We start from the raw sequence: 12,439 nt of genomic DNA, 5'->3' as shown, positions 1-12,439 counted from the left end.
GGGATTTCGGCTCAAGTTTCCTCCCATTGGACAGAGGTGCCAACTACCAAAAACAAAAACATTCAAACTGCAAACAGCAAGGCATTTAAAACAAAGTTGGATTTATTTAGAATTTCAGTCTTTATGGAGTACAGGTAACCAGCAACAGAACTAGGACAACAGGTTGAAATGAACTGTTCACAGAAGTTGGATAAACCTACTGCTCCAAGGCAGATCTAAGAACTGATACAAAGCCAACAATACAACTGGAGGGAAACGATCCTGTTTGCTGGAGCAAGCACTACAAGTTTAAATGCAATTATTGACAGGACTCAGTTAAACTCCACACTCCACCATTTCTACCACAATGCTACCTTTTTTGTGATGGAGACTCTATTTCACCCACATGGTAGAGCAAGGGTGGTAGAGCAATGATATGGGGATGGGTCCCATCCTACAGTAAGGGTAAACTCCTGTTGAGCAGTTGCTACTTTGCAATGCTATAACCAGACTGCTCCAACATGGGCTTACTAGCACCCCCACCCCCTGCTGTACACAACAGAACATTCACATTGTGGTAGATCCTGTAACAGATGTAATATTGTATCTATAAATAATAACGATAACAAGTTAGTAATTTACCAAGCCATGTTTTGTTTTTGTTTTTTGCATTCTCTACCACAAAATCCCATTACTAAAAGTCAACCCTTTTTGCTCTGCCTACTCAGTTTGGAATATACTATAAAAGTATTCATCCTGGTGAAGGTGAATAGTGAATTTACCGTGCACATTATGGCCCAGAAAATAAGTACTATTACCTTTACTTTGATGACTGGTATTGTTAATTATTCCATGTCACATACACTGCATGGTTTAATTAATACACAAGAAAGAATTTCACAGTAGAATTAGGGAGGTTGGATTCAATCCACTTGATATATGTTGAAAAATAAAAATATTGGCAATATATTAGATGCCACAGAAAACCAATCACAAACAGGGTAGGAAATTAAAATAATCTTGACCATTAGTCGTTCAAGCTTTACAGTTTAAGATTTTGTTTTTGTTTAAGACTAAAGAACTTTTAGTTTTTCTTGGTGATGCACTCCAACTATTGTCAAATACTCTTGAATCACACTGCACGTACAAAATGCTACGGGATTATGAAAATCATCTACTGACAAGTTACCTACTAAAATGAAATTTGCAAGAGTCCCAGACTCTGCCACATGTACAATGCACGTCTTTGCAAAAAAAAAAAAAAAAAAAAAGGAAATGATATCAAGCTGTCTTTTCAAATGCACAACACACTTCCAAAATCAAACGTTAGTTGAGTAACTGCTTGATGTGTAGCCACACCAAAATCTTGCATCCATACACTTGCTGAACTACACAAAACTAAACCATGGTAAAGGTGATCTTACAGTCTATAATTACCCACCCTCAAGGCACAGCACTGTACTTGTCCTGTGGCACAGTGCAGCATGTACATTTTGAAATGATGTGTGCAAAAAGAGCTATCTTAAATACTTTGTATAATGATGTTGAAGTCTATTTGAAAAATGCCAAACATGGCTGTTGCACGTGTACGAGTTTATCGTACCCAAGAGTTTGTTTTAAATTGTCTATTCTCCTTGTGTTGTTGCTTGCTTGCTTGATGGAATGACTTTCCAAGTGAAATAAACAAGAACAGCATTAAGATAATTGTAGAAAATCAATTTGCTTTTTTTGTTTTGAAGATTATAATCTGTATTGGGTCCAGCTGTTTTACTTCCAAAGTTTCTTGATCGACATGTTTTTCTCCGAATCCTTTTGCATGACCTAGGAAGTAAATGCAAATCAATTTAAAGTTTTGTCAGCATGTGTCTAGTACTTTATTCATTAATTTTGTGTATTTTGTCCTTTTGTACTTGGAATATTTATTTATTTATTTATTTATTTATTTATTTATTTATTGTAGTGTTTAACGATTACTGTATTTCTTATTTATTTATTTAGTGTTTTTTTTTTAGTGTTAGTGCATCTAGTAAATATGCTTGTAACCGTAATTGTCAATGTAAATAACAAAGAAATAAAAAAATTGTTAAATTAAAAAAAAAAAAACAAATCAATAACATGAAAGTCAGTATGAAAGTACCACTGACTTGTAAACAGACTTCATCATGCATTACTAACAAAGATGTACAAAGAAAATCCTAAGGAAGGCTACATGTGTGTACCTTTGTGACTGCCATTTCAAAGTCTTCCTGTGTGACATGAACTCTTCTTTCCCTCAAAGCATACATGCCTGCTTCTGTACAAACACCCTACAACAAGGAAATGAAATTACCGGTAATTATACTTGTACAGTAAAGCTCTTTTGGAAAACAACAGTTCTATATGTACATTTTACAGTACCTGCAGTACTACAGGAATTGTTGGTTACCCTGTATCGTCAATCAGGATGTTGTGTGGAGCAAAACATTAATTCTTTCATCATATCTAGGGTACTCTTTGTTATACCCAAGACAAAGTTAGTCTCTGCCATTATTATGCCACAAGATCCACAGTTTCTAACAGTAGAACATGCACATCCCAACCTTCACTTAGACACATGTACTTCCTACTACAAAAGTTAAAATTTGAAAATATTCTCTCAACATTTAATTTTTAAAGACTTCATATATTGGCATCATCTGCCTTGCTTGATGGAGACTGTAGTTCTCAGTCTTTTGATCATTCACCTTCTGCAATGTACAATACCTTCACTTCAGCTCCTGATGAGCCAGGCATGAGTTCAGCAATTTTTCTGAGGTTAATGCCTCTTGTTAAATTCATCTTTCTCGAGTGAATCTTCAGGATGTCCAATCTTGCCTGTGAAGCAAGGTCAGTTGAGTGGAAATTATGATGATGTTAACTCTACACATAAATACATTTATCATACTTGTTCATACAAAAAAAGGTGCTGGCCCTATATTCGTGAGTGTTAATACTGGAAAAAAAATCTTGACACACTCAAGTGTTGATAGGCTTACAACAAACAAAACAAAACAAAACAAAAAACTGAAGATTGACTAGGAGATTGTGAACAAATTGCCCCAAATATGAACAAGTCGCACCTCCTCATTGGGTGGTGGAAACTCAATCTTCCTGTCAATACGCCCAGGTCGCAAAAGAGCTGAATCCAAGATGTCTATGCGGTTTGTTGCCATGACAACTTTGATATTCTTGGTTGCTTCAAACCCGTCAAGCTGGTTTAGCAGCTCCAACATGGTCCTTTGAACTTCACTGTCCCCTTGTAATGTAAAAGAACAGTTCATAGTCACATTGAACATGAAAGATTTAAATTTCCACCAGCATATTGAAAAATTATTTAACTAAGCCAACAATGAAGAGCATTCAATGCTTGGATAAGACTGAAGTTTGCATCAAAATTTAAATTCTATTCATCTGACAACCAGATCGTTTAAAACCTAACTAAACAGTAGACAGCAAGTTTTACTGTGGACATCTCCCTACTGCAGATACATCTGTACGTGATCCTGTACAGATGTATGGCTGTTTTGCTGGTCACAGATCGCGATGAAATTTCACTTGTTTCTCTGCAACTGAGCTCACTTTAAGATGGACACCTCTCCAAAGTAGACACTCAGAACCTTTCAAAGGGGCGTCCACCTTACAGAGTTGACTGTATAGTGTACCAATACATAAACAAGAAAGTCCAGTGAGTTAAGAGATCAATCAGACAAGGACTTTGTTGGATATAATTATTTCTCTTTTCAGTACACAATCTCACCTCCAGATCCACCTTCTAATCTTGATGATCCAATGGAGTCAATTTCATCCATGAAAATGATAGAAGGAGCATGTTCCCTGTAAAAAAGAAAACATTAAGAAGTGAGGGAAAAGCGTGAAAAATGGGAAACAAAGCTAAGAAAGGCTTGAGAACTGTAATAAAGATCATTTCACCTTGCCATGACAAACAGCTCTCTGACCATTCTAGCACCTTCACCAATGAACTTCTGAACCAGCTCTGAGCCTGAGACTCTGATAAAAGTGCATTCCGTGTGGTGTGCAACAGCTCGAGCGAGAAGGGTCTTTCCAGTTCCTGGTGGGCCATACAGTAACACTCCCTAAAATGAACACACAGATACATGACTGTATGTATTGGTTCAACAGCTTGTAAATGGCAACAGTACAGAAGCAAATCAACAGTTTCATTTAAACTACAAACTAGTCAAATCGTACCTTGGGTTGATCAATTCCAAGGGCCTCAAAAAGCTCAGGATGTTTCACAGGTAACTCAATTACCTGGTCACAAGCAAAACAAACAATTTTAGATAATTTATCAAATTCTATTCAAGACAATGGAAACACATGCAACTTCATTAATATGGCTTACACCACAGAGAGTATTCCAATTTCCAATTTGTTACTGTCCCCTCCCCTAGATAGAATGTTAGCTCCACTGTAAGATATCACCCCAAACACCTTCCTCCCTGGATTTTGTCAGGTTGCCATAACAGTCCAACAGAATGAGTAGAGAGACAATGTGATAGAAAAGAGTCTCGTTTATAGTAATGCTTTTTAAAGCATTGCCATAAAAAAGCCAGTGCCTATCATATGTTAGAGAGCTTTTTGATTGAATGCCGAAAGAAATCAGTCAATTACTTTGGTTTTGCTTTTGGTTTTACTACGGTTTGAGATTTGCTGAGTAGTCTAATTGGTACAGGTAAGTAGTTGGTTTGGTTAAATTGGTTTTACAACGCTCAATTGAAAACTGCTCTACTACCATGAGATTGCGACTCAACTAGTAAAAGTACAATTTGTGGACATGAAATAACTTGTTGGCACATTGAATGCGGTTAAATACAGCAAGGCACATGGAAGGATACTACATGTACTCTAGCACTAAATGAGAAAGGACAAACCTCTTTGATTTCCTTGATTTGTTTGTCTAGACCACCAACCATCTCATAAGTTGAATCAGGAACCTTCTCAACCATCATCAGACTGACAAGAGGATCCACCTAAAGATGTACACATTTACGATCTATACATTAATAAAATTCCCAAAAATATAAAAATCATGTTGAGTTAGAACTTCAAAAAAGATGATTTATACATTACAGTTTAGAATTCAAAGAAAAATTCTTAACAAACTTTATGAAATTTAACCTTATGCTAGAAAATTTTTTTTTTTCAATAACCAGATCTGTAACATAATATACAGTGGCATATCAGCAGATCTGCAACATGATCTACAATACTATTTAGGGTATCTGAGATGTAATTGTGAGGTGCTACAACATTATGTTATATAGGCGGACACCCCTGGAGAAACCCCTGAAGGTACATGGTAACTTTAACTGATCTCAATAAGGAGAAATTGGATATTGATCCAGGGGTTTCATTACAGGCCAGGCACCGAGCAAATTGACCAGCTTAGAGGTTGATATTGCCCACCTGGTTTTCAGCCATCTAGAGGAAAATTTTTCTTATAAAGAAGTTCAGTTCAAAAAGGTTTGCCCGCCTGTGAAAACCAGTTGCCTTCCTGCTGGAAACGTTAAAGAAAACCCTGTTGATCTCTCTCCATTAGGTGATCTATTCTGAGCTGAAAATGTGTGCAGTCTTCAAACCTTGTTTGGTAAAATCTTGTGAAGAGTGTAACTGTCGTTCCTAAGAGCCACCCTGCAGTTTGGGGTCACCTAGAAGAGAAATACAAAAACAAAAAAAAACAGCTACAAATGGTGCATGATTGATGTGATGCACTGCATATCTTATAGCTCTTTTGATGTGGGCATGTACATGTACATGTCAGTGTTCCATTTAAATTTTTAGAACAACTGATCACACCATTTATCAGACAGGCCCCCAAAGATGGGTGCTGCCCTCCTGGTGCAGCAATCATGCTGAAAAAGGAGGATCGCCCCTTTTTGTAGAGAAGCCTTGGGCCACCCCCCCCCCCCCCCCCCTTCGAAATTTCAAGATGTTTGATGTTTCATGATGTTCTTTAATGGTAGTATTTGGGAGTCACAAATACACCAAAATCATTTTTTTAAAGTAATTCTCTTAGCTACATGTACATTTGCATGTAGTATTTTTTAACTTTTTTTTTACGTTTTACAGTCAGTGTGATGTCTTGAGATTGTACCAACTCAACCTATGTGGATGTTGAAGTAGAACATGTACAGACGCACATAACAATAAGAAAATTTACCCCCGAGAGCATTATGTACAGTCGACTGTCACAGAAAACAAAACTCATGCCCTCTTGATTGAAGATTTACATGTAGCATGTATGAAGCAGAAAAGAGAGTTATGTTGAAGTGATTTTGTTGCTAAAAGTACTAAGCAATATCTCACTTCACTATTTATGACTTGCGTACTTCTGTCATGGACCTACAGTGTAAATAAATATGACATTCTGTCACCCTGTCTCTCTAAAATGCCATAAAAAGCCGCAAAATATACCTGCAAAAGCCCACATCCACTTAGTTTTCTAGACTGTGAAGCAATATCTTTTTAGCTAATATCAAACAATATCGTGGCTTACCTCGCTCATATCAATTGATTTATCAATATCAACCACAAATTTCCCTTCTGGGTGAACCTGTGGGATGAAAAAAGATATTAGCTTCACATATAATTAATTAAAGAAGCTAGCTCCCAAAAATAAAAATAGATGCAGCCAATACAAATAGGTGGCTAATATAAAAGCATGATTCATGCAGGGGAAATGTAATACAAAATGCCATGAAGGATAATAAAAAGTATACAACAATTCTACAGTTCAGGTAAGCCGGTGTTATGTTTTTCATGTACAGTACATGTACATGTAGATATTAAAAGAATTCACCGTGTTTTTGTGTTTAATCAGATACATGTATTCGCATAACGATACACAGGCAAGATTGATGAGACACTTAGAACAAAGCGTACACAAGTTCTGTAACTCAAAAGTAAGAGAGGTTCATTTATCAAGGAAGTACTGTATTTCACTTGACGTTTAGTGGTTAGTTTGTCAAATAAGACATCTTACATGCATAAGTAGAGGGGGTGAGTGGAATAAAGCTCTAAGTGACTTTTGGAAAATGCTGAGCTAACCAGCATTGAAATACTTTCCAGCAATTAATACAGTTCGTCATTATTGCCAAAAAAGAACTAGTAGTACTTACACTTCTTTTGAGACAATCACTAAAACCAGAGTAACCTGTGAAAATTGCTGGTAGGTATTTCAATCCTGCCTTAAAATTTTCCAAAAGTCACTTAGTTGTTTTTATGTCTTATTATTCCGCCCACCCTTTGAGTTGTCCTTCTCAAAGAAACACAAATTAAGGTAGATTGTTTCAGGAATCACTGGTACGTAGACATGAAGGAAGGAACGAAACACAACTAATTGACATAATTTAACTGTGGTTTTGCATGTACATTGTATTGTATATCAAATGCTGATGCTCATCAAGTAAATAAGGAGTTTAGCACAAATGATTATCAACCAGTACAGTTGTATGGCAACCAGAAGTTGAGGTTCAGCTTTGGTATGTTTTCACTCTCACCAATAAGATGGATTCCTCTAGTCTGAGCTTTTACAACTTGAAAGTTTACGTTTTTTTATGGAAAGCCAATTAAATATCTACATGTTTACACCGAAAAGAACACATCCTGTAAGCTTACCATTATCTAAACTTGGTACAACAGATATATACATATAGCTAATACGTTCTTCAATGTTCAAGGGTAGGGCAATATCCTTAACTAAAAATATACATTTTTACACCTACAATACAACCACACTTAGATTTAAAAGCTACAAAGCAAAGTTCATAAAAGATTCACACATGGGGTCATTCATGAATCCAGTTTGAAAATATTTTCAGGAATGAATAGAGCTGGTATATTTTAGTGGTGTTCAAGTGGGAGCAAAATCAGAGACTTCATACGAACACTGAAGCTACAGTATTGGGTAGAAAAATATACAGAAACCTTAATTTAGCCAACCAAATAACATAACAGTGAAACGTTCCTTGTGACAAGGTATATCTTTTACTTGAGATGCATATCACAAAATAGGCATCTTGAACAAGCAACAAAAATGTATTGTATTGATCAATACCATTTAAGGCCCGAGAACAATTCAATCAATACAAAGAAAAGCAATTCAAAAACACTTTGTCAACATTGCAAATGAATATATATGAAAGATCATATATTTGAATTAAGAAGAAAGAGTTGAAGACATCTTGATCATCGCAGTTATACTCACAACTTAAGCAGTCGTGAAATATTATGCACTAGTCAACAGTTTTGTACATGTAGCTCGAACAACCTTTTAATTCTTTGAATTACTTCTTTGAGTTAAAGTTTGGAACAATTACACATGCAACTCTGAAGTTTTTTCTAATCATTACTGTATTCTAAGGAAACCTTGATTACTGACAGAAACCGACCTTCACTAAAACCTTTTTCTTGTCCATGGGTTTAACCACCTCACCGACATACGAGCCTTGTTCCTGCAGCAGCTGCAATTCCTCTCTCAACATTCTCACTATAATGCGGAAAGTCAAAAGATCATTTTCAATTTATAGAATGAATGCTTTGTCAATTCTCCACTTCCAGTATACATATTGTATAATGTAATTATAGAATAGTATTTTTTTTTTCAGTTCTTCCCCTTATAATGATCATAAATTAGTGGGGGTGAACAAATATAAAAAAAATTAAATTTAAAAAGTATGATCTAAGTCAGCAAAAGAGCACATGCACTAAAAAATAGTGTCCATAGTACATATGTACAGTGGTGTATATATCCAAAGTACTTCAAGTGTAGTTTAATTGCTATTGCATGTAAGTATTAGATACAACCAGCTACAATGTACATAGGAATGTTGCTTCTTGTGTACAGAATGTAATGCAATAATCGACCATCCTGTCATCCAAGGCACAAATTTTTGAACAACACACGTAGTATCTGGAATACTGTCAAAAAGAAAGCACATTCAAACTGAGGTAGTAACTTACCCTGGTCACATAGACCTAAAAAGGTCAAGGACTTTGAAGTGTGGAGAAATGAAATGTATACCAACCTTTAGCATTTAGCTCATTTCTCTGGGCTTCAAGTCTCCGCAAGTTCTTGATTTCTTCTGTGACAACCATCTAAAGAAAGGAATTTGTGAACTACAATGTACAATGGCAAGAAAATAACAAAGAAAAACAAATAAAGGATAAACCATACAAAAAGTGACTGGAAAGATGACATAACATGTGTTAGGAATTCTGTCGAAAGCATACCTTTTCTGTTTCATAAAAAGTACCTTGTAACTTTCCAATCTTTAATAATCACAGGGTTAAATAAAGGACCACCTTTGATCCAGTGACAAACATAGAAAAATCTCTTTATTACAGATGCGAAAGGGACAGAACACAGTGTCAATATTCTGGAGATGTTTACAAGTACATTACAAAGTTAGAAATTATATGAATTCTTAAACCAAGAGAACTGTCTGCACATGGTGTACATGATGCTCACTTTGCATTATAAAACAGTAGACTAGCAATTTTTTGAACCCTCTTGAACCCTTTCTCAATTTTTCAAACCAATTTCTGTTCTATTAGGTGGTTCAAATAATTTGGATTCCACTGTCAATAGTTAAATAGGAAGGTAAATGACAGAAGTGCATAGCCTTTGCTATATGCTTATAGCCCAATTGCCACATGTTACCTGGAGAGCCTCGATCTTGGTGATGTAGTATTGTTGAATTCCTTCATGTTGCTTCTCCTCTTCTACTTCCATCTGCATGAATGAAATGACAACATACATGTTAGACATTAGAGAGTTGAAGCAAATCGCTATGGCTGGCTCTGATACGGCTGCTGGAAGTAGATTTCTCCCAAAATGAGACACTGCACATGTAAGTCGGTTGCATCCAGCCATAGCCTGAAATCTGACTACGCGAGTCAGGATGTTTTGCCGTAGTGGCTACTACGTCGGGTTTATTTCGCTTCTCTGGCCCTTTTCAATGGACATCTCGGCATTTTAAGAATTCCATTGGATACTATATCCTTTAAACTCAATTTAAGTCAAAGATTGTGTCAAGGTTGCCTTTGGTATATAAGCTTGTAAATCCGTATCCTGAATTTACGATAAGTTTTGGCAAAGGTGTTGGAATGGCGAAGCGAGTCAAGTGAAATATTCGTGTTGAGCACGAGGTTGTTTTTCTTCAGTTAAGTTTGCTTTGAGGGTTTAGTGAAGATGTTTTATATCTGGATAACTGCTATTTTGCTTCTTTGAGTCTTGATATATTTGTGTTCTTTACTCGATATTCTTTGAGATATTTGTCTCTGAAATTATATATTTCATCCATCAAATTGTTATGGTACAAAGTGTATGGCATTTGCTTTCACTCATAAATAATCTGTTCATCCGACCGAATAACGGCCATCGTCCTTTGAGCGAAGCCATTTGGTTAGCCAATGTTTCTTTCATCTTTGTATTTTGCTTTACTCGCTAAACTTAAAATTTGGCAGACCACCGAGACGTACTCTCCCTAGACCTTTTCAGTCACCGCAGCCGTAGTAGCACCAGCCATAGTGATTTGCTTAAACTCCCTATTGAATTCATGAATTTAAGAAAATTTGAAACTTCAAGCACCTGATGCATTTGTATGCGTCTTCACTTTTAAGCCCCAGGGGGGACCCTGGGCATATGTGGGGCATTTGACTTTGATCGCCTTCCCCACCCTCAGGAATTTGACTAAGAGTCTGGGTCCCAGGGTGGGGATGTTTCATTTTTTTTGTGAGGAGGAATGGAGCCCAATCACATAATCACATGTGCTCATCTGTGCAGTCATCTTGAAATAATTCTCGTGGAGAAGAACACAGGTGTTTAGGAGGTCGGCACTTGCTTTGTTTCTTTTTCTCAAACATAGTGATATAACACTGCCACATTGTTTTGTATTAATTTCCACAAATAAACCAACCATTCCATTGACAAGGAGAAATATATTGACGAAGAGAAATAAATTGTCTCTCTTGAAATTAAAGGATGCCTGCAGGGCAACACGCCATGACAATACACCAAGTTAGGGATATTTGATTTGATTTTACACATTTTTCGGACCCTGTGATGGGAATTTTGATCAAAAATTATTCTGAAAAGTCAAATACCCTACATATGGCTGTGGTCTCCTCCACTCCCTTGGGCTGAACATTGATTAATGCACAAGCTACAGCAATAAAGTGGAACTGAAAGTCTGATTCTAAAAATTGTTCCAAAGCCATACTTAGCTAATTGATTTTGTATTGGACAGAAAACATCAATAGTTTGAAAGGTAAGTTAAAACACTGAACATGAACATATAACCTGATAACCACAGAGTTCAGGAAACGAGAACTTAGAAAGAGTTTGAGAAGTCCTTAACAAGGGAATACAGAACGCTATCACAAGTACAGAAATACATCATTAAAAATAAACAAGTCATAGAGCTTGGTGTTCACAAGGTACACAGTTCGTTACCGTGGGAAGTTACATAAAGAATTAGTGGACAAACAAACTCAAACTTCATTAAGTTCAAGGATCTACGGGTCTTCTAGCGGAAGCTTCAACGAAATTAAAAGCTAAAGACCGAATGGACTAATGTCAATCTCGAACCTTCCAAATCTCACTTTTACTTATAAAAGTCAATACGGAAGAAAACTGCATAGTGAAAGTCCTTTCAAATGAGTGACGTGCAGAGTTAAGCGAAATTCGCTTTTCAAAAAAGTCACAGTTTTCGATCAAAAGATGTCGTCATGTACAACCACATGATCAACTTTTGAAGTTTCTTCGTTAAAGACCGACACTAATTCCTGCTGTTTTCTCATGGTAAGTTCCCTTACCTCATCTGCCTTTATTTTCTGGACTCTACGAGCAGGTTCTTCCTTCTTAACGGTGCTTCTCGTGCTTGGCAAATGCATTACAGCCGTACCGGCCGCCATGTTGGAATGACTTTGACAAAATTTGAGCTGGACCGTAATGCTAAGCGAGACTAGACACTTACCGATGAATGGACAATTGCATTATGGGTAACTTGTTCCCAGTACTTTTCGGCAATGAGAATATCTTCCCTCCCCCAGGCCCAAACCGATACATTTTCCTAGTTTTCATTATAATTTCATATTTCATCTTTCCCTCTGCAATTCTTTTGTCCTTAGAACCGAGCAAAGCAGTACAAATTCCTGGAACTCGAACTAACCTTTGGAGCGTTTCTCTAACAGAAATAGCCCCCATCAACGGTCGCATGTTTCCCTGACAAATAACCTTAATTATTATACATCACCATCTGTCTTCTCATTAGCTCTCATTGGCTACAAGCCTACAGTTAATTCTGGGAAACAGTGCAACCTACAGATTATTCACTAATCTGCTAGCAGATTAGTGAATCAATCTGTAAAACAATGTATAATAAAACAATTATTAGATTCGGTTTTTGTGATATCCGGA

The 12,439-nt window shown here is 36.5% G+C and overlaps 1 protein-coding gene across 1 annotated transcript; it reads right to left on the bottom strand.

The window, feature by feature from the left end:
* Nucleotides 1-84: 84 nt before the first annotated feature.
* On the bottom strand, nt 85-12,093 carry LOC145488641 (26S proteasome regulatory subunit 8). The gene is made up of 14 exons (XM_081467547.1): nt 11,836-12,093; nt 9,680-9,751; nt 9,045-9,114; nt 8,409-8,506; nt 6,515-6,571; nt 5,598-5,666; nt 4,890-4,988; nt 4,207-4,269; nt 3,928-4,091; nt 3,755-3,831; nt 3,078-3,253; nt 2,722-2,832; nt 2,199-2,285; nt 85-1,800 (listed from the first exon to the last, which is right to left on the bottom strand). Exons 1-14 carry the CDS (start codon nt 11,932-11,934, stop codon nt 1,747-1,749), a joined length of 1,296 nt encoding a protein of 431 aa, XP_081323673.1. The 5' UTR covers nt 11,935-12,093; the 3' UTR covers nt 85-1,746.
* Nucleotides 12,094-12,439: the final 346 nt, after the last annotated feature.

Source organism: Orbicella franksi, chromosome 5 (genome assembly GCF_964199315.1).
Source record: "Orbicella franksi chromosome 5, jaOrbFran1.1, whole genome shotgun sequence".
NCBI classification, from domain to species: domain Eukaryota; kingdom Metazoa; phylum Cnidaria; class Anthozoa; order Scleractinia; family Merulinidae; genus Orbicella; species Orbicella franksi.
The sequence above is the reverse complement of the archived record's forward strand: the minus strand, read 5'-3'. Positions and strand labels throughout refer to the sequence as shown.